The sequence below is a fragment of the Melopsittacus undulatus genome, chromosome 3 (assembly GCF_012275295.1).
Source record: "Melopsittacus undulatus isolate bMelUnd1 chromosome 3, bMelUnd1.mat.Z, whole genome shotgun sequence".
NCBI lineage: Eukaryota > Metazoa > Chordata > Aves > Psittaciformes > Psittaculidae > Melopsittacus > Melopsittacus undulatus.
In genome coordinates, this window is record NC_047529.1 from 103,489,700 (window position 1) to 103,516,606 (window position 26,907).

General features: G+C 36.1%; 1 protein-coding gene across 1 annotated transcript in view; it reads right to left on the reverse strand.

Moving 5' to 3' along the window:
• USH2A (usherin) overlaps positions 1 to 26,907 on the reverse strand; it is a 375,630-nt gene that overhangs the window by 140,351 nt on the left and 208,372 nt on the right. The window contains exons 37-39 of the mRNA XM_034060823.1: positions 24,273 to 24,452; positions 5,279 to 5,429; positions 4,965 to 5,107 (exon numbers count right to left, since the gene is read on the reverse strand). Of these exons, the coding sequence (XP_033916714.1) occupies positions 4,965 to 5,107; positions 5,279 to 5,429; positions 24,273 to 24,452 (474 nt within the window). The remainder of the gene's footprint in view (positions 1 to 4,964; positions 5,108 to 5,278; positions 5,430 to 24,272; positions 24,453 to 26,907) is intronic.

Sequence of the window (26,907 nt, forward strand, 5' to 3'; positions counted from 1 at the left end):
ACAATCAGCTTCTTAACTGTAAAATCAATGTGGAGTATAACATGTTGTCAATGTGGTTGTCACTGAAGGGAAGACTGCAAAGTATGACAGCTCCACAGTACAGTTTGACAATGACGAAAATAAAATCATAAAGCTTTTTACATGGATGTAATTTATAGAAATAACTACTGAACATGGGAACATGGGCATCTTTTTCCTTAAGATTCTTAGTTCATATTTCAAACCATTTCATTACAGTATTAATACTAGAAGGTAGTTTCATTTTGGCAAATGAAATTATCTTTTATGGCAGGCTATTTTGCTCACCTGTTTCAAAAGTTCAGACTCAACTTAAAATGGAGGCAGAAAATTGTCATTAATCTTTTTTAATTCCCTGACTAGAACTACATATTTGTTTACTTATTGTACAGACTAGGGGTGCAAGAAGCTGTACTCTCATGGATGCATTTAGGAGAATCTATACTTTACTTAATATACTGAGACATGTATGTGAACTACTGCCCTTTAAAGCTAATGAGAAATACCTCACTTGCTGGGAAACTCTCATTAAGCAGAATAGAAATTCTGTGCCTTGTATTCTTGATTCATTCACTCTTTTCCGGAACATGGACAATGAAATTGTACATATTATCAAAATGTTGTGTTTTCATATACTACCAACTGTAAACAGAAGAAAATCCTAATTGTGCAGCTCTGGGCACAAGGGACCACACGAATTATCACATCAGATTACAGAACTCAGAAGTTGCCAAACTGTTCATGCAATGACATGCAGTCCATATGAACCCTTTCACATACTGAGAGACATATTTAGAGAATATTTAAACTTTTTGCCCTCTACTGTTCCAAATGCACATTAGTTCAAAACTTCAGTTTATCAGTTAAGAAACTTCTAATTCCTAATATACAGGCTTGCATAGGCAGTTTGTATTATTTTTCATATGATTATCATATCATATCTGCCACTACACTACTTCAGCTTAATTTGTTCTTCTGTCCTTTTGCTATTCACCCTGTCATGCGTTTCACGACTCACTCTTCCCTTTATCACATCACCAGGTTTTGTCTTCTCTTGTTTCCATTTCTAATTATCTTTCTTGGGCAGAGGTGACCACATTCATATCAACTATGGATTAGTTTATACGCTGAAATTGCACAGACCCAACTTACACAGCTAATGTAGGAGACATGTCTTCTCAGACAATGAATATAACTATCAGAGAAAGCAAGAGCTTCTAAAAGCCAAGAGGTGCATCATCTGCCGTCTTGTCCTATATATTCTCTATTTTCTACATAGAAACATGTGGCTTCTTGCTAAACTAGCAATTTTGCTAGCTTAAAAGTTGTCCATATCAAGATGGATTTTCTCAAGCAGTAGAAAAAGCACCTTTCTCATTTGTGATCTCTCTGATCAAAGATTACACCATATGGATTGCTACAAACAGTATAAATTTGTGAATCTTTATGCTAGACCATAAGAACACAACACCTGCCATTAGGCCAGCATCAGGTAAGTATAACCAGCTCAATTTACAGCTTCTTTCTCAGGTAGCACAAAGGCTTGCCTTAACAAAAGGAAAAACTTAACCAGTATTTGTTTTTTATATATCTAGAAAATACTATCTTATTTCTGATTGAAGTGCATGAAATTCTGCTCTCAGAAATACTGACATCTCTCTTCAGAGGTGATTACACTGATTGCAAGAGATTTGTCTTAAATTTACATTAAAGTTACTGAAAGCAATCTAATCCAGTTCTAATCCAGAAAATTTATAACCTGTTTCTATTTGTTTGGCATTAGCTAATCTGATACTATACTGATCAAGATCACTGGAACAAACACCTTTGATTAACACATAGTTAGCAGGTTTTAAAATACACCTAGGATATGTACTTACTGCTATCTGGCAAGGACAGAGTAGGCTTTAAAAAATGCATGGAATCACTTACTAGTGCCATATTATCAAAATCAAAATATTTGAAAATTATTTACAGCATTTTCTCATGTATTAGAAAATATCTCAGACCTACTAATCTGTATATTAAGACATTTTATTGGCAGATGCAAGAGATTTTTATGGCATTTTTCTATATGTTGATTTTTCCTTAATAATTCCTAATATCCTCCTACTTTACCAAATAAGTATCATAGTATGTAGATATATTGCAAAATCATCAGGCTGTATTAGTAGATCTCTATTGACTTTAACAGTGGATGTGTTGATTTACATCCATTGCTATTAGGTGTATGGGCACATACACACATATTTTATTCCTACAGATATATCATAAATGCTTTGGTGAAACAAAAAGGACATATTTACTGCACAAATTTCAATAAGAACATGTGTACATACATATCCTTCAACAAAGGAAGAGATATGGGAAATATCTACTGTCAAACTGTGCATTACAAAGTCAAAGTCTATTGGTTAGAAGGGACAGGAATTAAGTGTACTTCTGCAACAAGCTGTCAGTATAGGCAGTTTTATAGGAAACGTACTGAAACCTTGACAGAAATACTGCTAATACCTAATGACAATCATTCAGTATTAAGCAGTTGAGTTGAATAACCTTTCACAGATGGCAACCCTCCACAATTACACCAAAATCAGAGTCCTTTATCACCCCTGAAAACGGGATGGGTGTTTTTTAAATTCCAAGGCCTGATGGATACTGAGGACACATCAGCATGTATTTTTTAGCACTATCAATTGAAAAGGATATTTTAAGGAAAATAATTTTCCCCTTGGAGTAGTTCGAGTAGTTCATACAGTTTATGAGCTACTGTAAACTGTAGTTCAGTTTATAGCTGAAATACAGAAGTTTAAGCTAAACATCATGGTTGAAGAGGTGAGTTGTTTGTTCATCTCAAAATATCTTAATTGTGTAAACACTGGCAGAAGCATTGTATTTTTCTTTTCTTGTTGTTGAGTTTCCTTTGGCAACACCTGCCTTCCATAATAACTTAAGGCATTACTGCAGTCAGGTTTTGCAGAGGGTAGCAATTCACACTAGTGCACAAAGACCACCCAAGCTCTATGCAGCAGGTAACTTCTACATACATGTGGACTACATATATGTAGACATATGTAGGCTACATAGGAATGCACAACCTGTGTAGGCTTTCTGCCCTATCTCTAACACCCAAAAAGAGAATTTTAACATTATACACCTACTATTTTGCATAACAAATAGTTTTTCCATATACTAATAAATTATGCCTTTTAAATGCACTTCTGAGCTCCTCCTGTCTGAGAAGAAACAACACTATCATAGAATCACAGAATAGTTAGGATTGGCAAAGACCTTAAGATTATCTAGTTCCAGCAACCTGCCATGGGCAGGGATGTTTCACCCTAGACCACATTGCACAAAGCTCTGTCCAACCTGGCCTTGAACTATCTGACCAGAGCTAAATAATCATTGAAATTTTAATTAAATAGTCATAGGAGACTGGTTGTATTTAGACCATGAATGTAGACAAGTTTAATAATATTGTATCCACTATTAGTAACTAACAAGTACTATAAAGGAACTGAGTATCAATAAAGGATTTTCACAGGCAGATAACCTGTTTCACAGGTAGATAACCTATACTCTGGTATGTAAAGACCAAGTTCAGAACTACTTATAGATAATATATTCATAGAAGCCTTTATACCTTTGGTGTACAAATGGATTTATCAGATAAATTTCTGTTGCGAATTATTTGCTCAGCTTCAAAGGAAAATGTTTTACAATTATGGGAAAAAATGCTTTATTATGGGTGTTTTCTCAAGATAAACAGCTACCCATTTAGAGAAGGGACTAAAAGGAAGCTGAGTTACCAGCACTGAATATTTGCTACAACCACGTATGAGCATCAGATTAAATCTGTGATTTGAAATGCAAATCTCACATTGGTATAAAATAGAGTAAGACCACAAAGCACTTGGGGGTGAAGGCAGAAAAAGCAACACAGTAGTAAACTTATCTTCATTCCTTCCTCTCCTCCCCCCTCCCCCCCCCCCCCCCTTCCCCCCCCCCTTCCCCCCCCCCTCCTTTTCCTGCTCAGAATGACTCACTTAACAAGATAAACAATTTAAACAAGATGTAACAGGTAAAATCACTTTAGGAAATACTTAATTCTTGTAAAATTTGGTACATTGTGGTCGTCCATTACTGATTTTTTTTTTAAAAGGCAAATAACGTATTTTTAAACAACTTATTTTTTCAAAAAGTATGCTATTAGATATCATTATGTATTTTGTAAAATGTACAACAACCTTGAGTTTTGTCATGTATTTCTGCTTATGCATTGTATCTGCTGTAAAATCTTACCCTGCTAACTAAGTGGTTGTACCTGTATGCTGATACCTGCTTGGTAAATCAAGGGACTGTTTAACAAATTATGTGGAGTGAATCAGTGGGACATAGAACTATTAATGAGGGAAGTGATGGGACTGGCAATGACAAAATCAATTGCAGACCAGTAGATCACCACTTTGAATTACCAAAGATCACTGGGAATGCAAAGTTCTGGTCAGCTGTGGTATAGCTTAGGTATTCTCAGCACAGAGATAAGACAACTATCATATGCTATTAAATTCAACTTATTTTCTGTGATATGACTGAAATCAGAATCAAGTCCCTGAATATGCAGGAGTACCACTTACAAAGCTGTACTTATTGGTGTATCTTAAACTAACTATATACCAACTCACATGAATGGAAGGATATTACAAGAAGAAATAAGGTACTACTTCACAAGCACATATTTAAGTATTTATGTTTTATGAAAATTTAAGACAACAGATACTTGATCCCCTAGGAGTTATTATTGTAAGTTAATAGGAATAGGAAACACATTACTGCTATTTAACTGTGAAAACTAGAGAACCAAAAGGAATTTTGTGCAATAACAGCTGAACTGTTATTTATATTTTCTGCTAAAGTGAGTTAAATAAGATGGGACTGCTTACTGTCCTCTGATGTAGTCATTGATGCCCAGTTGCTGTAAGCACTGCCATAACCATTGGAAGCAACCACTCTCATCTCATACTCAGTGTATGGCTGAAGATCTACGACCCAGTGTTGTAAGGAAGCAGTAGGGCTGGAAAGCAAACTGCAAAGAAAAGCAGCAGAGTTACATCATTAAACATCCCAGCACCTAAAGGAAGACTAAAACATTACATGTCTTGTAACAAAACTGGCCACCCTAAAGGTGAACCATATTCAAGATAACAGAACTTTTCTTGCTCAGCAGTTGATGGTGGCCTTGCTATGGTCTGCGTACTCTAAAATGTCACCAGCAGAATGTCTCCGCTGCATCTGGAGTTGGTATCTGGGCGCGCCTGGGGCGTTGTTGCGAACTGGTGTAGACCAGACAACCTGAAGACTGGTTGGAGTGGCAGATGAAAGCCTTGGAGGCATCATGCCATCTGGAGCTGTCAAAAAACATGGATGAATTAGAGCAGAGAAAACCATGGAGAGCATATGCTGGGTGGAAACAAAATGCTCCATATACTGGAAAAACTGTTCCTCGGGATCGACAGCAATGTTAACATGGTCCATTTAGTTTAACATTTTCACTACTGAACAACGCTATTTCTTCATTTTCTTCTTTCCAATAGTTACATGAATATCATTTTGCTAACAGCAAACCTCCAAACACTAAAGTAATTCAGAAGCAACATATTCTTTACCACCTGTTCAAATATTGTCTACTTCTCCTTGTGCCCAGCTCTGCCACCATGAGAAGCTACAGAAATATTAACAGAAATATAACCCAGCAAAAGTAAAACTGATCAGACTCTCATCATTCAGATACCTTTTCACCCTTATAAATTAGAAAGAATTTTAAAAGAAATAATTTTAAAAGCAGAAAATTTAAGGGAAGAAAAGGTATTTAGGTAGAAACTAAAATAGATTCACTTAAGTCTCAGCCTCTAGCTCACTGTTTTGTTAAGGAAATTAATTTTTATGAAGACCAGGAACTGCAGATCAAAATACGCCAGTAATGATACCACCAATGACCTTTAACTGGTTCAAATTTCACTGCATGCAATGAAAAGAGGTATGATAATTTGAACCCATAAGTTTACAGCTTTGTTTTTTCTTTATGAAGCAAGCTATCCATTGAAGAAACTTTCAGTATATAAACACACCTGGAACTTATATAATGTGTGTCTGTAGCTCTTTTCCAGACAGTTAAAACACTAGAAAGTTACTGCCTTTGTTATTTAAACTCTTGTATAATAATTTTGCTTTTCACAGTCCAGCAGATACCATTTGTTCCTTTCTTTGGTCTTTCCAAAATAAATTGTTTTGTTGCTGTTGTTTATCCCCTTCTCTCCATTAGAAAAAACAGTCTTACAGAACTTTAGGTGCAGTTGTAAGCCTCAAGGCATTAAGTTGTAAGATGAGTGAACAGTATTTTACAGTGAGTTTGATGATTTTCATTTGCCACCAGTATAAGCTATGGTTACTAAGAAACAGGCTTTGTGATACACTGAATTATTCTCTCCCTGAAACAGATGTAAAGAGGGCATTGGTTCAAATAAAGTCGTCACCCATATACAACTGTTTATTTACACTGAAATATATGTAGTGAGATATGTGAGCAAGCTTCTGACACTTTGATTATACACACTTATGACTGTAAAACTTTAAAGTTCTTCAGCTCCAAACTATAACAGATAGATGTTTGAGACTGAGGTGATTCATGGTCTGCAAATCTCCTGCCAACAGTTTCAAGAGCTTGTGAGCACCTCAGCTCAGAGGGAAGACAGCTGATTTAACTTGTACAGCCCCCAGCATCCCTCCAGCTGAGCCACCAAAACCAAACATCTGCACAACAAATGGCTCTGTGTGAGAATTAAATTTTACTCTCAGAGTAAAATGGTGGACATATATCTACCTCAATTGTTGTGCTTAGCAGCAATATAGCTAATGTTGTGGAGTGGAAGGATGCAATATATGGGTTTAAACCTTATGGATGTAAAGTACAATACTTGCAGATAACCATGAACTATTTTGGTGTCCCTTTATAAAGTGATTCCTGAAGTTGTTACCGAGGAGACAGTGTGAGCAACTCACTGAGGAGGCAAAAGTGTTAAATTTATTTCCAGTTCTGTCACGACACATCACCTTTGTCTTTCATTTCTCAATCTGTTAAATGGAGATAATAATACTTATCCTTTTTTGTAAAGCTCTCTGAGATCTACAAAGTAAAAGCTCTGATTAAGCTTTATGTATGTATAGTGGTGGTTATTACAGCGATACAGGAATGTTCATCAAAAACAAAGATGTAGCTGTCTAAATGTCAATAACAATTCACAGTGCTGATGTTATTTTAATGGTGTAGGTAATCTCAGCTAAATGTTCAAATCTCTTGTACCAACAAAAGCACAGCATAGGGAAGAGTAGAAAATTTGGACAAATCTCTTCTGTGAAAGTCGATTGACCTGTAGAACAAGCTAAGCCCAGTACTTTCAAACCAACATGTTAGAACAGACAGCAGATTTCTTTAATCTGAAAGATACTTCCTGTAACTTGTGGAGAAGGTCCTCAGCTCTGTGCTTCCAAAGGAACAGGATGGCATGACAAATAGTCAAGTCTCTGCTGAGTCATAATGAAAAAGGCCCTCTATTAAACTAATAATGTTTTGATTATCAAAACTATGGAGCATCCCCTCCCCAATGGTAATTATATATTGCACACAAAACATCCTTTGACTACTTCAAACATTCCTCATCACCAAGGTCTTTAGTGTAAGATTTCCCTCAGCTTAACCCTTTTTATCCAGTGCATAATCCTGAGAGACTCCTTACTACCAAACTAGTAACTGGCAACCAGCAATAATTCTACTGTGAATTTCTCGACAGAAGAACCATGTAACTATCAGCTTGATATATTGTCCTTAAGGTGCAATGTTGCTCAAAAAGCTCACCTCAAGCTTCAATATGACCCTCACAGGGCAACCACTCCACTTGCAACCTACTGAATCAACATCTAGCCCAGTAAATCCTCACTTACCAGGGTGGAAAGCCACACTTTATATGAGGAGACTACAAAGGCAGCATAAAATATTAAATCAGATGTTAATTCTAATGAAAGAATTAATAAACAGCACCACAAAACAATAAAACCTGAAGACCGATTCATGCTGACAATGATACAGTACGTTCCAGATACTCACATGTATTCAGATGAGTCAAGAAAGATCTGATCCCTGCTTGGCCACTAATCTGCTAAGTAGTATTTGAAAAGTGTTTCAAATTCATTTTTCAATTTCTTTATCTTAAATCACATATGTAGTTGTAGTTGCCTTTGTAAGTATTTGTTTATTTTTGGACAGCAAGCATTGTGTTAAGCAATTGTGTTTAAATGTTTACTTCATGTTGGAAGCCTATGGTTGAGAAGTATTCATTATATTTATCATAGGGATATATAGAATCATAGAATGGTTAGAGTTGGAAAGGACTTTGAAGCTCATCCTGTTGCAACCCTGTGCCACAGGCAGGGACACCTTCCACTAGACCAGGTTGCTCCAAGCCCCGTCCAACCTGGCCTTGAGCACTGCCAGGGATGGGGCAGCCACAGCTTCTCTGGGTAACCTGTGCCAGTGCTTCACCACCTTCACAGGGAAGAACTTCTGCCTAAGAGCTCATCTCAATCTCCTCTCTGGCAGGTTAAAGCCATTCCCCCTTGCCCTGTCCCTACAGGCCTTTCTAACAAGTTCATCTGCACATTTGTTGTAGACCCCCTTTAGGTACTGGAAGCTGCTCTAAGATCCCCCCAGAGCCTTCTGTTCTCCAGGCTGAACAAGCTCAGCTCTCTCTACCTGTCGCCATCTGAAATATAAATTTTCTGAAAGTAGAATGCTTTGAGTAGGACTAAAAAGTTAACTACCATTAGGACAATAAAGTATTATTTAGTTATAAAAATACCTGCACTGTTAATCTGGTAAGAGAAAGAAAGCACAGTAGAGTGCAATTTGATATCTAGCAAACAGATGTAAACTCATACCAGCTTTGAAATTAAGTGACACAACTTTTAACAGCTATCAGATATATCAGCCCTGCTGCATCCATGATATCTGCAGATAGGCTATGTAAATGCAACTATACAATTTGCCTCATCTGCGTATGTAAAATAGTACGAACGATACATTTGTATCTTATTAAAATACTTTTCATACACGAGAATGCAAACAATAACTGCAGGTATTTATCTACAGAGGAGGAAAATAGGCTCTCCACAGTTTGTGGCATTACAGCAAGGAAAGTTTCAGTCAGACTGCCTTTAGATGAATGTTTCATTCAGTCATTCTTTCCCAGGTTCAACTCACAAGACTCATTTCTTTGTTTCATTGCAGTCTTTGTTCAGAGACTCCCGATTCATTTTCTATTTTATGTGCTCATACTGAAATCATCTCATGACAGTATTTTTTTGGGCAATGCGTTCTGCACGTTGACATTTGTTTCTTCTGATTTTCCCAGCTATGCCTGTTACCAAGTTGTTTGCTCGGTCCAAGTAATTCCAGTCATTGCACTCTCCATAGTTTTCAACACAGGCATATGTTTTTGTTTCATTTAACTGTAAGACAGGCTACGGTGCTAGGCCATATGTCATCATGAGAAGGGCATGCTAGTTATAAACCTTTATCTATTGGTAAAGCAGAAGATTGCTTTTTTATTTCTTATCTTTACAAGTTCATTGAGGTTTATTCTGCTTTGGATTTTAACCCTCTTTTACCAGTATCTTTCCTACTCAGTGTATAATGAATATACACAGTTGTTCATAATTTTTCATTTAATAATGTATGTTCAACCATGCTGTTTTCCACCTAACTTAATGTCTAAAGAACGTATAGAGTATTCTTGGATTTTTCTTTATTATTTTCTAATTTCACTGTTATATGTTTTCTATTAGAGATATATCTCCCTCTAATAGTAATAGGACAATGCACCCCTTATTCAACATACATCTATGCACTTTGGAATATACAATGTGAAAGGTCCATGGTAGCCTTCCTGCTTGATCCTCTCTGATAAATGGGATCTGGGAAGTAAGCAAGCTGCACTATCAGAACAAGAAAGTAGAGTTGTAAAAGAGTACCTTAAAGACTAAACTTTCCAGCAAATCCAAACCTGTTCACTCCTCCTGTTAGTGACTTTTTTAAGAAGTATAACATAAATAGGGTACAGAAATAATTTTGTTCTCTCTTCACTACCTAACCTGTTTTATACATCTAATCTCTGCTATAATCTTAACTTCACTTGAAAAGGAGAAATCTTTTCACTTCAGCATTAAACTTTGATTTTACTTCTAAGGCACAAGATCACTTGCAAAAATAAAATTAAGAAATTTGAAAATTCTAAATATTCATCTTTATCTGGATCAAAATTTTACCTTTATCTGGACTGTATGTATAAGCTCTAACTACTTTTTTTCCTTCACTTGCACTATTTGGTATACCAAGCTGCAGAACACAATTTTAGCAGGGCTTTACAGACCTGAAGTTTAAGACGAGTGCCTTTCAAAATCCCAGAGCTCTCTTACTTATATCTCATTAATACTGTTCTAATGAAAAACAGTCAGACCTCCCTCTCCATTTAATGAACTTTTCTTCATATACAACCTCAACATCTGCAATCCAGATACGGGTCTCAAGTATGTGTAACAGATGTCCTAAGTGTTTTATTTTACTGAGGTCAACCATACGAAAATGTCGTATAGATTTGTCTCCTTTACCTTTACATAAGGAGTAACCTACCTTCCTTCCTCATGCTAGGTAGAAGTTTATCCATGCTGCTCAGCAAGAGCTTTGCTACATTCTCAAAGCTACAAAAGAATGCCAATAAGCAATTAGCTCAATGATTAATGATTTTAATACCTGTAATAAAGACACTGGATAGAATTTATAACTACCCAGTAAAACTAATTATTTATCAGGTTGTTTAAAAGAATGTCTAGCCAATAACTGTCATATCACAAAACTAATTGAAGAAAAAACACTATGAGGAAAAAACATAAGTATTGGTTTTACAAACTCAGGCAGAAACCACAATTAAACAAACAGCTCCTGTGGGTTAATTGTGACTCTGGCTACTGGAAACTTAAATATCGTTGCGACACAGCTTTGAGAAACTATTGAATGTGCCTTTTTTTTCTTTTTTAATTAGGGGAACAAATATAGCAAGAGCAGAGGGAACAAGATCCTGTCTATCTTCATGCAGAAGCTCCAGCTTCCTTCTTGAAGCAGTTTTAGATTAATTTAAGGACTTTTTTGTTTGTTTGTTTGTTGTTTTGAAAGAAGGGAGGTGAATTAATTTGACATTACCTTCAAAATCTTACAGCTTCCTTAGATATGATATCTTGCAGGCAGAGAGCTATGACCAGAGGCAGGTATGTGGTATGCTAGCTTCCACACTGGTGGAAACATCTCATAGACTGCTGGCAAGGAAACACTTGATTAAACTGAACCTTCTTTCTTAATATTGATGGTAAAATTTCAAAGAGCTGGAGGCTGGCTTTTAATCCTTTTACTTTGTGATTGAAACTAAACAGTTCTTAGATAGCTCTGGAAATGGGGGGCTTCCCAAAAGCAACCACAACAACAAAGCAAATTACATCATTAATAGTTGGGAAAAGACCAGGGAAGAAAGTTTAAACTATGTAGCTTTAAGAATAATAGATGAGCAAAGGGATGGACAGAAAAATCTTCAACTTCACAGAAGTTTTGCAAAGAGAGAATCTTTGTGTCCTGGAAAACAGGACATACAATAATGAGATTAAAATGCTGCAAGAAAGATTTCACATCTTCATCAGAGAAACCAAATGTTTTGACAGAAATGAGACAACCTATGGCTCTGAGGAAAGAAGATAAACAAAATGATTTTTTTATGAACTCCTAATGTTTCAATTAAAGGGATTCTTACATCATGTAAGATGAAGAAAGAAAAAGAAAAAGGCAAGGAGGTACTGATGTTACCAGAAGCCTAAGCCTCTTTCTGAAACATAAGCTTGCAAAAATTAATTTTTGTTTCATTCTATGACCAAAAGCAAAAGGATAACATAGGATATTCCAAACCAGAAAGCATAATTCCACTTGAACAAAAGAACATGCTTTCTGCAACTGATTGTTATAACTCCACTAAGTGTTGTGAAATAAACTTACAGAAACCTAACTGAATGCTAAAGAAAGTGAGGTATTAGGAAGATGTGAATGTTCTCGTTAAATAGTAAGTCTCGTGGTTCAGTGCATTGTGCGCACTCCTGCAGTATAAATGCGACAGTACTGTTAGCCACAGAACAGCGTACCCTGCTGGCAGAAAAGTTGCCACCTGATGTGCTTTTTGGCAGAACCACTTTACATACCCCTAAATCTACAAACTGAAGAACGCAGGTTTGCAAATAAATTAGATCTGCAATAAAATTACCTGTAGTTATTTTAATCAATAATTTTTTTTGCTGTGGAATATTACCATTTCTGATGCAATCCAAGCTTGAAAATTTCCATAAATAGAAAACATACCTGACAAGATGACAGATTAGCTGTTGTTAGGAAGCCACTATGCACAGTGGGTGGTGCAGTCTTATACTTTGAATGTCCTACAGGTACCTACAGGTTCCAGGTCACTGGACCACCTTTTGGCCATGAAACAAAACTATAAGAGACACTTTCCCCTCAAATTCTTTCTTTATTTGCAGAAAGAGAAGGAAAAGAAGTTTCCTCAAAGTTTCTGCTCCTAGCAATCTAGGAAACACAGAGCCGGATTTGATTCACAGCTGCTAATTAACTTCTTTATGCCATAGGCAGTAACCAAAAAGATGTTTTCTCATTGGCAGTGTCTTTTTATAGGGAAAATGAGAGGCAAGTGTTGAGGAAGAAGGAAATGGCTCTTCTCACATTCACCTGTTGTCCCCATCCCTCTCATCTCCTCCACAGACAACACACGCATGACTCTCCAGCATGTTTGGAGGGGACCAGCTCTCTGCTGTGGCTTTGTGAAACCAATGAACCCCCTCAAGCTGCCACCTCTTTTCCTTCCCTTTCTGTAACAGGAATGTGCATTTACATTGCCACATTTCTAGTGGCATTTATGTGTTGATACGTGGAGACCTCATAGCAGCCTTCCAGCATCTGAAGGGGGACTATAGGGATGCTGGGGAGGGACTATTCATTAGGGACTGTAGTGATAGGACAAGGGGTAATGGGTTAAAACTTAAAAAGCAGAGGTTTAGATTGGATATAAGGAAGAAATTTTTTACTGTTAGGGTGGTGAGGTACTGGAATGGGTTGCTCAGGGAAGTTATGAATGCTCCATCCCTGGCAGTGCTCAAGGCCAGGTTGGACAGAGCCTTGGGTGACATGGTTTAGTGTGAAGTGTCCCTGCCCATGGCAGGGGGGTTGGAACTAGATGATCTTAAGGTCCTTTCCAGCCCTAACTATTCTATGATTCTATGATTCTAAATATAATGATGTATAAATAGAACACCTAGAAAATCAGTATTGCTGAATAATAAAAGCAAATATAAGATATAAATGAGGGAAAACTATCACCTTACTTCAAAATTGAAATACCCAATGTCTAGTGTAATAAATAAACCATTTTCCACAGGAGATTCACATTAAAGGATCAGATGATTTTATCATTACTGCAAGCTTGCAAAGACCAAGGTACTACCTCCTCAGGTGTGAGTACATCTGGGTACCTCAGCTGAGGATGTGCCATCATTAGTACATCTCATTCCAGTTTTGGTTTTAGTCTCCTAATGGTACTGCTTGTAAATAATATTAAAGCTACAAACATAGCTGGTCTCATTGTGGTTCAGATTTTGTGATATGTTCATGGTATGATATTCCCACAACTGTTGTTCATACACCGTTGTTTTCTGCAAGAAGTTTGTAGAGTTTCTGAAAGCTTTTGTATATTCTGACTTACCTAATCTTATTAAATATATCTTTATGAAATATATGATATGAGAAAAGCAACTAGTTCTTAACTATTTTGTTCATATATCATAAAGTGCCATAGGAGTGCACTAGGGAACATGTTGTCAAAGACACCATGGATTTTTATCTTCTCATTTCCCATTTTCTCTAAGGTGTAGATTGTTATCACAGCAATATCAAAGTGTCTTCTATGCCAATGCATTGAAATAAACATATTCCCACTGAAAGTCATGAAGGAAATTAAAAAATTGGGAAGGTACAAAATCTTATCAATTTTTCAACTTCTAACTTTTCAGACTGGGAGTCTCCTCTTTTCTTGCAAGAAGTGTTGTTCGTCTAAATACAGTGGAATTCATGTCTTTAAAATGCTGAGTATATAATTCTCTGAAAATTTACCTCTTACAGTTCAGTCAAGTGCCTTCTGAAACTTTGCTCCCTGGAAGTATTTTTCAGTGTCAGCCATATTCTTACAAATAGAAGTTTAAAAATAATAATAATTATCATTCACTATCATCACTTCAATCTTCAAGCTATTAAAAAGCATATTATATTTTCCTGTTCCTCATAGGTGAAGAAGGCTGAAAACAAAAAATATCAAAACAATACTTATTAAGTAGAAACTCTGGTTTGCGTGTTAGCTTAACCTGCTTCCCAATTCACTCTAAGGCATTCAAAGAATACAGCCTTTGAAGTAGCCTATACTCTGGTTTTCTTCTGCAAAGTACAGCATGTGTCAGGTTCAGACAAAATACAAAAAATGACTGTATATTTTATTAAAAGCCTATTTTTTTCCTCTCTCTCTCTTTTTAACAAAAGTCTAATTAAGTAGTTGTTCCCTTAGGTACAAAGTACACAGTTCATAATTCATTTGATATAAAATGTCAGTTTAGATTTTTGCACTTGTTTGATAAATGAGAAAAAACATGTACATTTCAATTTCCTTCTACGAGGCTTTACTAGCAGAAGCCCCCCTCCCATTCTGCTGCTCAAAGACCTTTATGTTAAATTAAACATCAAGATTCAGAAACTGTAGGGAATGATATTTCCGAGGCATACAGTACAAATACATGAGACTGGTAAAAAAGGTAATGATTTTTCCTACCAGTAAAGTGATGTTTCCCAAAGAGCATCTTTGATCCTTGAATTAGTTCTCAGTTATAATTTAATATACAAAAACTGTCAGCAGCTTTCCTTACATTTAGACAAAGTGATATAGGCAGCTCCACAAAGAGCAAAATACAACATTCAAGGGCTTGCTCCCCTCCCAGTATGCGTTTGTGACTCTGAAGTCCATCAATATTAATGGGGAAAATCTGTGTATATCAAAGGAGATGGCAGAGAGTTCATTTAATTGTATCTGTCATCATTAACACTATGAAGTGCTTTTTCCTATATAACCAAATCCTGCCATTGATCAACATGCAAAACTCTCAGGGGGGTAATCTGCACAATGGCAAAGAGCAGAATCAAAAATTTAGTTCTGGAAATAAAACTATTGTAATTAGGAAAATAACAACAAAACACTGTATGCTGTTCTCTTAATGTAACACGAGTCTGAGGCTGACAAATATGAACTATCACATTTACAGAGTAAACAAGAATTCTTATCACTTCTCACAATTGCCAGCCGCAATGCTATGGCTGTCACTTCATGTTACAATCTAGTTCAACAGCTGCAGTATCAATAAATTAAGTTGTATTAGAAAATAGCAATAGGATCACATTCTGATGCTCATGCTGAGTATCAGCACTGATCCACAAATGCCCAGAACTCAGTGCCTGCTCCTCTTACCCCCACCGTTGCTGACATACACATTGCTTCACCCCAGCCTGAAAAGTGCCTTTAGCCCTGGTTTACCATAGCACCTCCTCTGTCTTCTCCCCCAGTAAGACGGTTTTTCCCCCCTCCCTTGTAGTAGTTTCAACTGGAAAGATGAGCAGTAGTCTGCCTTCTTTGTTTATGAACACAGAAATTAGCATTCTGCCTGGCAAGTGGGAGATGAGAATGTTTGTTACTCACTTTGGAACAAACAATCTGGATCTCTCTCTTTTGGCCAGTGCTCTGGGATGAGCTGTAACAGAACAGGAAAGGTGACACCTCTGTTCCATCTAACTGTGGCAAAAACTTTTTATGGATTGGTACCCCACTAAAAATAGCATTTCAACTGACAGAAATAATGATCCAGGTGTTATCTGCTGAAGCAAAATTTTTAATATTTAAGGTGAATAAAAAGCAATTCAGACAAGCCTATTCACACATAGAAATAATTGTGTGAAATACACAACTGAGTTATCTGACAAAAGGGGAAAAGGGTCACAACCTTTTATACACGACCCCTTGACATAGGATGTTCTAGATACTCTTAACAAACCATTTATATGAATTAACTCTTGACTTCATTTCCTCGGATAATGTTGTAGAACACACAAATTTACTGTAAATGATGGAAGTGTGTCAATATACACCAATGAACAACCTGTTCCCAAGTATTTTTACTGAAAAGACCTTGGCTACTGTCTTCTTGTTCAAAATTGGGCATCTTAATTGATTAAAAGTCTTAGTAACATTACATTTCATTCAAACCCAAGCCAGGCTGTCTGTGTTTTGCCTTATATGTCACAAGACATGTCAAAACATTTACTCTAGTCTGCACATGCAATTCACCCTATGTTGAGGTGAAAGAAATACTTTGACAATATTTATTCTCTACAATACAGATTTTCTTCAATCTTTTGACAAAAGGTAAAGAAGAAGGGGAAATCTTCTCTTCTTTGTTCATTTTTAAAACATAGACTGAAAGGACTAAATCTTCATCACAGAAAATTTACAGCTGATTAATTCAAATTACAACCATCAGGAGCTTCCTGTTGAATTTTTTGGACAGCACTATCAATTTCTTACTCATAACCCTCTCAGACAAGCTTCTTAGTGTGTAAGAGCACTCACAATTTTGGTAAAAGTTAAAACAGAGAATAGAGAAGTATTCTTTCTTTATAGAATGCCATCTGTTTACTCATTCAACTTCATTTCTTTCTTCATGTTCTGTTAGAGCTGTTTAGATAATCTAAAAGCAGCCAATCTCAATTCATGTATTTACTATGTACACAATAGTTGCATTTAACTATGGTCACGCTCTTCATGGAGAGGCAATCCCTGGGTCTAAGCTGAGGGACAAGAAGGAAGGCTGACAGACTTTCTGACACATTTATTTCACTTCTCAGCCTGAGGATGAATATGAAAATCTTTTTTATCTTCCCTTGACAACACAATGCCTGTCTTTCTGTCTATATGTAAAATGGGAATAACAATCCACAGTCACTTTAGAAGCCTACTGGAAAGCTGAATTAGTAAAGATTTGTAAAAATCATAAAGTAAGTATGTCAGTATAAAAAGTAGTAAGGATTAACATAATTCAATACTGGATGTATCCCACCATAACATGGAATACATGAATTCCCTTTCTCTCTTATTTTACTAACCTGGAGTTAATTGAAGAGCACAGTATTTCTTTGTCAGAACAATGAATAAGATCTACATACAAGTCCACAGAAAAAAAAAGGCCAAAAAAATCCAGCATGCATGCATGCATGAACATTTATACACTAATATATCAATCCCATACATATTTGTATGTGTACATCTACACACTTTCTTTTCAGAAAGAAAAACACAGTGAAGAAAGCCTGTCAAATGTCAGGAATCACTGAGTGCTGTAGACACGTACAGTTGTAAGAAAGAGGGTAGCATATGACAACTGCATCATATGGATACCAGAGGAGAAATGGTGACTCTAATGACTGATTCTCACTCAACTTCCCTTTTCTCTCCCTTTTGGTCTTTATAGAGAAGCGTATTTCTCCTTAGGTACTCAGTGAACTAGTCCAAAGACAACCTGGGAGATGATGCATAATAAGGAGCACTATACTAGGAAAATATCAAACATAAAATGCCACCAGAACAAATTATTAACTATACAGAGGAAAAATGGTTTATGATAAGAAGGTTGACTTCCATAGTCTAGATGCTTCAAGTGCAGAAAACTAAAGACCAAAAAAAAAACAATAACCAAAAAACAACCACCAAACCACTGATGTTTGCCTTGATGACAGTTAATGAAAATGTCATTTTATCCTGGAAACTACAGGGCCAAAAATAAATATAATTAATTGAGCTTTTTAGAAAAGCAGTGCAAATCATCACAGCAAAGTAACATAAAAAATTAATCCAATTCTTGAACATATCTGGAAAATAGTTATAAAGAAAAAAATCATGGTATGATTTTTCAAATGTCTTGTGTATGTTTTCTCTAGGAATTTCAATGTCATTTTACTGTAGAATTCCTTCAACAGAACCACCTAATTTGTCACATGAAGAATGTTGAATTTAACTGGAGTACTGAACTGGTTCAGATTTAAAAAGAATTTAAAAAAATCCCAACCATGAATAAGATTAAGATTATATAAAAATTTCATACTTCGTCTAAATTGTGTCCTTTTATATGTACAACTGAAATTGCTCTGAAATAAATTTATATGATGGTAGGTCCTCATTTTAAATAATTACCTGCTGCTAAATTCCACAACAGCCCATTTTCCCCACTGCTATATAGTCTTCCACTTTTTTAGAAGTACAATCAAGCTGCAGTTTCCAGCATGAATTCTCTACCACAGATTTCTTCCAAGAGTTTTTAAGTACAGCCTGGACCTCATGATAAGTCTAAGATTTTGGAAAGACCTGGAGTGAGACCTCCACATTGAGGTTAATGGCCAGCTTATAGATGATCATTTGGCTATTTCAAGCTGTTCCACAGTTCTTCCTGGCACTCTCCAAGCAAGAAAAAAAAAAAAAAAATCAATATTCTTCAAGGCAACCAAAACTGCAGTTTTGATCTTCTTGCTGTTTCATGCAGCTCCAGAAGACTGATAGCAACCTAAGAGCCGATACAGGTGACGTATGTTGGGGGCATGGAAACAGCATAGCCCTAGCTATGGGAGACCTGCCTAGACCCAAAAAGACAGGGTGCAGGAACAAAGGGAAAGAAGCAATCATAGTTGAAGTGTCATTGTCTTCTCAAACTCCCCAGTTTTATGAGTAGGGACTTATACTAAGGACCAATTTAAAGCAACCTTGAGGCAGTCCTTTATGATGTGTGAAGTTAGACTGAGCCCCAACTCGCTGCAATTCAGGAAAGTGGGAACCTCTGTGCCTCCTGTTGCTGGAGTATGAAGACACAACCTTTCAGGAATGAGACTTCTCGCTTCTTTTGCCACTCAAAACCAAGAATAGACCCAGTATAAGTTTAAAGATGTGCTGAACAGACTGGGAGAGGGGAATAGAAGAAGAAAGTAGAACTAATGAAAATTACAATCAATTCAATATTGAAGAGGTTAGAGAAGAATTATTGCTTCATTAGAACTACTCCCAGTTTTCCACACAAACAGTTTTGCAGTCCTCCTCTTATATCCCCATGAAATAATCTTTCTGGACAAAAAGAATTGAAACGGACAATTTACACAACTTGCTGCTGACATTCTTTAGCTAGGTCATTAATGAGAGATGTAGGGGAGCTGTTCTCCTCCTCTATCCTGCTGTCTCTCCTTAAACTACCTCTAGAAAAGATATGGTCACCATATTTCATTAAGAACTTTCTGTTAACACTCCTCACCTCACTCCTGACAACTCATTCACAATTATGCTTAAAATTTCCTGTTCTTCATCAAAATCAGAGCTCATATTAATCTGCAGTTATAGAGGTATCATGTAAATTGTTGAGAATTTGGAATTGTTTTAAATATCTTTTTGCAATGAATATAACAGATTGAGGTGAGAAGCTTTTTTTTTCTTCCAAGCTTCATTTTTTTCCATTTTTAAATCCTTTTTTTACTAACCTAACTTTACAAGAAGTAACATAAGAGAATGGAAAAGAAAAACAAAAGAAACAGAAGATACAGAGCATAAAGAATCCTGCTGTTTTAGTCTAAGCCTACAGGAAAAAGAAAGAAAGGAAGAAAACAAGAAAAAAAAAGTGTATTAGAAACATCTGAAATTTTAAGTAAACTCTCTCAAAACAAGTTTTAAAGTGTGACTCTTAGTGTGATACTGAGCATCATGGAAAACGAAACCTGTCTCACAGGGAAAAACTCCAGCATATTCCGGTTTGATTTTTCTTCCTAAAAAATTCTGGCCTAACAGCATCTATCTGTCATTTACTGAGTATTCATTCATCTAAGGAGGCCTGTTGACTTCGGTGATCAGCTTTCACGACCACTTTCAGATGTGAATATAAGTCGTATGATGTGATGGTTTGCGTAATTCAAGCAATAATTCTATGATCAGGTTCAATATCCAGTCCCAAAGGTGTTGCTGCCTAAACTAACAGTGGCTAAAATCCTCTGGTTGCAGGACTCCATCCTCTGTAGATCTTGTATAAACATCGACAGCCACAAGTAAGTAGGCTCACTTTTTGCTGCTGGAAACTAGCCCAGGCTTGTAGGCAGAGCCATGCAGCATCCCATACAGAAACAAGAGACCAGCAAAGGGAAGGTTCTTAAGAACCCAAGGCAAAATCTGACATTTTTACTAGACACTCCTATGTTGTGCAAATCACAGAGCATAGAAACAAACATACTCCATAAATTATGACAGAGATTAAAGAGACCCTTCATTGCTTAGGCAAATACTTTCTTCCAGAGTCTCTTCCCTTTTGTGTTTTAAAAAGGAAATATATATCAGTTCTTGGAGATTTTTCTACAGATAAATCAGCAGCAGGTAAATGGTTTGCAATCCCCAACAGAAGCAACCGCACAAAGACAACTCTGCAATGGGATACAGATTTACCATTCACAGCGAGCCTCATATCTCTTGTCATTACTTGGGAATCTAGTCCTTTTATGTATTTTGCAGGTAGTGAATCCACATTCCTGCTTCCCATCTGATATGTAGCTTGTCTCTCTCTGCTACCTCTTTTACATCTACTTTTTCCAATATAACCTATCTTCTTTCTTTCCACTCACACTTCTTATTCCGTTATATATTAGGGCTCTTGTGGTTGAAGGAAGTGAACAAATAGACTTAACTGGAGTATAAACTATTAACTGTAGTGACTGCAACTTTGTTTGCTGTTCTCTTACCTTCTCTTATTACAAAGAAATCCTACATTAACAGGGTCTTCTATGTGCCACTACACCAGAAATAGCACTTACTAAGAAGGAAAATATATAACCAAGAATTCAGTAAAGAAGACTTTTTTTTCCCAGATTTCTGCAGCATTATTTCAATTCATTTACCTAATTCGATTATTTCTAAAGCAATTTATTCTCCAGATTTTTTACTGGCTGGCAACCTCAAATTAATGTGAAGCACCAGCTAGTATGTTATTTTTTACAACTTCTCCCAAAGCAGTTTAGGACAAGATAACTAGAACAAATTTATTCTTTTTGGAAAAAATATAAAATTAAAAAATATTAACTTCTTTCTATGTGGTATGAAATCTGTCACTAATCATTTTAAACTATGCCCTTTTATGCTTCTTCCATCTCTTTTAGCTTTCTGTGCAGTTCTTTGATGTAACAGACAGTTTCAGAGATTTCAGTTCATTTGGAAAAAAAAGTTTAAGTCTTGAGGCAAAAAGCAGTGTGTTTAAAATTTATATACTCCATAATGCCTTTGTTCTGAACTTGAACATCCTGAAAAACTTCTATGCTTTCTTTTGCCTTATGACTCTGAAGATAATTTGTTCTCATGGTTTCAGCTTCTTATTATGAAACAGTGACTTTAACTGGTGGCTCCAGCATTTAAGTACATGCACAGTCATGGCTGACCCTTTCTGATCAATTGCCAATCCATACAGGTTTGACTGATAAAAGAGCCAATTAGATTTAAGCAAATTAAGGGACATCACCAATGTCAACCACTTATTAAACTAAATGCTGAATTCCATGCATACAAAACACTAATGCACCAAGTCCTATTAAGAGTTGAAATCCTAACCCCATTAGTAACTCCAGACCACTACAGGGTAAGGGTGAAAAGAAAGTTTCATATTTATGAATTAACAACAGGATTCAGGTTTGGTTTTGTTGGTTTTTTTTTCATCTTTCCAAGAACACTTGAACCTGCACTGTAATTTTACTCAAGAACTAAGATAAAATAAATTCCTTATTTCTGAGATTTTTTTTTAAGCATTGACTTTAAGTGTGGCAAATCAGCTTGATGAGAAATAAAGGTGTATTCAGTCAGGTAACATTAAAGATACGGTGTGCTTTCTATCGTGTGCAATGCCTTTGAAGTAAAAACAAAATGAAACTAAAGAAATGTGTGTTGAAAGAAAATTTGAATCATAATTGTGACCTGCAATAACTTCAGAATGCAATACTCTTTCGTCCTCTATCACTCGCTCTCTTACATAGTCTTCCAACAAGCTTCATGAAACACACCCCACAGAAAATAAAATTCCTTCTGGTTTTACTAGCATCTAGATTTTATTTAATGATTTACAAAGTGTTTGTAAGTGAAAGCACTAAATACAGCCCAGTGTAAAATTACCATTACACTCATAATTTAGCATGCAGTGGAACTGTACGGAATCCAAAAAGTCATCATCATAAACATCATGGTAAAGTAAACATACATTTGCCTAGATATACACGTGTGTGTGTCTGCATGTGTGTGTCTGCATGTGTGTGTATCACACATATAGTGAGAGTACTCTCATTATGCACTGCTTCATTTATTATTCATTTCACCACAGATCACAGTCCACTGGATAATAGTATGGAATATTTCATTAATAACTCTCACTGCTAATTTAATTCTACTTAAACACACATATCCTACTGAATGCCACATGCTTTTCAGCATGATTTTATGTGTAAATCAGGATAATATGTTTTCAGATCATTAACTAAAAGGAAGCATGAACTAAAACCTATTTAATCAATGAGGTATTGCTTTTAAACTACCACAAGGTCATAAAAAAGATAATTTCAAAGCTATAAGTTTTCTAATTGTAATCAACAACAATCTAATGATGAAAGAAAGTGTATCTTAATGGTTGCCATAAACTTGTACACATCCTTGCCCATCTATCAAAGATCCCTTACCTTCTCCTTTAGTAACATTTTCACTACCAAATTTTGCTATTTCTACATGCAAAATTGAAGTGTGACACTGGGATTAGAAACCTCAGCATCTAACTTCCCTGTGTTAAGAAAGCAGTAAAACAGTTTTACTGTTATATGACAATGTATATTTGTTAATATTAGGTGTAATTTGGCAATCAGATTAGAAAAGTGTAAAATCTTCTGTGAATTTACCTTTTATGTGTTCCTCAGTAATGTGTCATACAGACTCTGCATTTTATTTGTTCACTTCTCAGAAGCTGTTCTTTTGGTTTGGCCCCAAAGCCATCTATCTAAAATCAAACTGTTTCAAGTGTATTTTTAAGATGTAAGGTTTATGGGATATTTTTTGTTTGTTTTTCCTTTGCCTTTTTTCTTTATTTTACTTTCAAATGTTCTATCAATCTACCCTATTCCTGATGATCAGCTACAGCTACACTTCTCAAGATCAAGTTGAGTTCTCACACTGGAATTCAAAATTGCCTTAAATTCATTGTTTCCACTGGCATTTATTCACCAAAAACTAATTCATTAGAATGTTCATGAAAAGAGAATGCAATAGGAACACATATGCATCAGCTATAAATTTAAGCTTTCATAAAAAAGATTGCAAATGAAAATAAATTGTGCACAGAGTTTAGGGAGTACTTGCTCAAGTCTTTTTTTATCTGAAATTTTAATGTAGATAACATCCAAAGTGGCTTGGATTCTCATTCACTGTAAATCAGCACATTGCAATTGACTCACAGCTACACTAGTTAGTGGATTCTGGCTTGATATTTTACCGATGGTTTTTGTTATTAAATAAATGATCTAAGTCTATCCAGTAAGAGATCTTTGTCAGCCCTTGCAACCTTTGCTCTAAAACAGATTACAAAATGCACGTGACCTTTTCTATATTCTTAGACTAGATTAGCCACCCATGGTAGAATACAGCACCATTCACAGCAAAAGGAATGAAGTATATAGTGTGCTTCTAACCTACGTTACATGTTAATGATACAACTACCTGTTTTCATCCTCTAGCTCTTAAACTAAGAATGTGACAAACTAGAATCTGAAAAGAACAATTTTATTAGTAAGAACTACTAATACAAACATATTCTTCTGAACTTCTATTCTTCACTCGCAATAATACATAATGTTCTGTTCAGCAGATTATTTGGTAATTGTTACATGCAGAGAAAAAGCACTTTTTCATACTTACCTCCTGGAGGCATGACTACTGTTATAGCATCACTTATCAAGCTGCCTTGGCTGTTGGAAGCTTTCACTTGTACTGTGTAGTTAGAAAATGGAATCAGTCCTTTAATGGGCACCCATACATGGGATTCGTTGCTGCTGAATAACATCCGAGTACCATTTACAATAGAATAATTAGCATTAGCTGTTAGGGAAAAAGAAAGGGTACAGGGAAAACAAATATTAGACCTTGCAACTGCTACAATTCACTGTCTTTATGAACTAAGTCTTATTTGTACTTAAATTAAAAGTTGCCATTGATACTATAAATGCCAAAATAAAAAGTCCTATTTGGAAGAAAACATATTATTCACTAATTTCTCCTTCTTTTGCCAACAGTTTGTGGTACTTGTAAAACTTCTTGGAAACTAAATTAATCAATCATAGAATTGCAAAGCTGACTGCAATATACTGCGAACTGAAGCCAGATTTCAGAAATTACTGATATTTGTGATAACTGCAAATTCAAAACATTAACATGAATGATTAGTAAAACTTGTTGAATTCACTAGAAAATTGATTACCTTAGGAGTTACAAGCTAACTGCTTACATAAGAATTAGTCATCTGTAGTAAGACACACATACTTTCCAGCATGTAGCCTAATCCTGTAGTCTAGTTTCTCATTGTTCAAATTCTACTTGGATTACACCATACCATAGCACCAGACTACCTGAACAACAACAGTAGTGTGAATGTAGAATAACTTCATGAAAACTGATGTACTTATTCTGGTTTTCACTGAATTTTACATTAGCCTGCGATACTCCATTTTATAAACAGCAATGAAGGCAAAGCTTCTTATCATGCAAGAACCACCACCACATTTTACACATTCCACAAACAGACATACCAACTCTGCCGAAGCAGAGCTATTTTGTTTAGGATTACTCTTATGTCCCCAGCCAACAATATAAACATGCCTCTGCATTACCTGATTTTAGCTCTTAAATTGTGTATCAAACCCTCCTTCTGCACACTTGTGAAACTGTCCCTGAGATTTGTGAGTAGAAACAATCCAACAAAGCAGTTTCCCAATTATCTATCACAGTTTTTCTGTGCACCTCCAGGCAGACCGTGACACATTATTTGTGAAGCACACCCAACAATGTGTGCACCCATTGCTTTGTTAACAACAATAAAGCCATTAGAAATGGCCAACTGACATAGATTCTGAAGGTTCTTAAGGACTCAGCTGGCTGCAAAAAGAGGTGCATTTCTTAAATGTTTCACCTATAATGTGAAGGAAAGATTAAAAATCCAGTGTTGACAGATCAAGGCACATGAGATCGATACAAATCTCAAGCATAAAAGGAGAGTCCCTAACAGCAATTTATGTGCTCAACTCATGAGAAAATTAAACTTTTTCTATCAACGGTACAGTCTTAACATGTTAATATTTACTCTCATCCACCAAAGCCCAGAAGGAAAGCATGTACTTCCTCTGCTGATATTTTTATTTCACTGTTAATCTTTGTTCCAGTGGCTAACTATATTGTCTTTTTAAAAATACAGTTTTGAATAACAGGAAAAGAATTAAAAGGATAACACTCTATTCCAAGTTGCCTGAATAACAACATTAATATACAGTAATTATACAATTAGTTGTAACATTACATTCTAGTTATAGCAGAGCGATTACTCGGCAATTATAAGAAGTACATAATTACTCAATAATTAGGAGGAGTATGTAATTACATAACCATTTTATTCAGGTCAAAAATGAACTTGCAAATTCACAATGAGATAGAAAACATATCAGTTCAGAATGTTTCATTGCTTCTAATAGAAAGCTGAGGAGTACTCACAAGTTTCCTAACCTGAATTTTACAGACAAAAGGGATTTTATCCTGGTTCCCAGCCAAATAACTTACTGCTACTGGCACATATAGTACTAGAGGAACTTTTTTAAAATGCGGGTCTTACTGGGGATGAGATGCAATATGCAGCTTTTCCACTTCTCACTGCTTGAACTTTGCTTTCAGTGGGCTGGAATATGCAGACACATAGGTTCAGCCTGACAGAAAGTGATACAGCAATAACCCTGTCTTATCACTCTGTGCCATTCCTGCCTAGACTGCTTCAGTGTGGACCCTATTTGTGAGAGACATCCATGAGACCTCTCTTCTCCCATTTTTCATGTGTTTTCCTCTCACAGGGACCATCTTACTCACAGGTCCCACTGTAACCTACCAGCAATTCTGCCACACATCTAAACAGCATCTGCCTCAGACACTCACAGGCATTGTTTTGCTTCAGAAAAGTGGTTTCCACCAGCATGCTGACTTGTTCCTGCACATTTCTCTTGTAACTCCTGTCATGAACAGTCACCAGCACTCCAACAAGTAAGATCCCCTGAAGACATAGCTAATGTGAACACTCTAACTAGGACCTAACCTAACAACAAAGCAGAAATCAAACTCCCAGAACTGGCTTATCATGTCCTTCAATACTTAGATACTCCAGCACCAAAAGATGAGTTCAGACGGAAAGGTGCTCTGAGCTATTATCTCCTATAACCTCACAAAAAAAGACTAAAGCCTTTGCAGACATAAAAGGCTACCCCATGCATCTTTCAATATTTCTGCATCTTGATGGGCT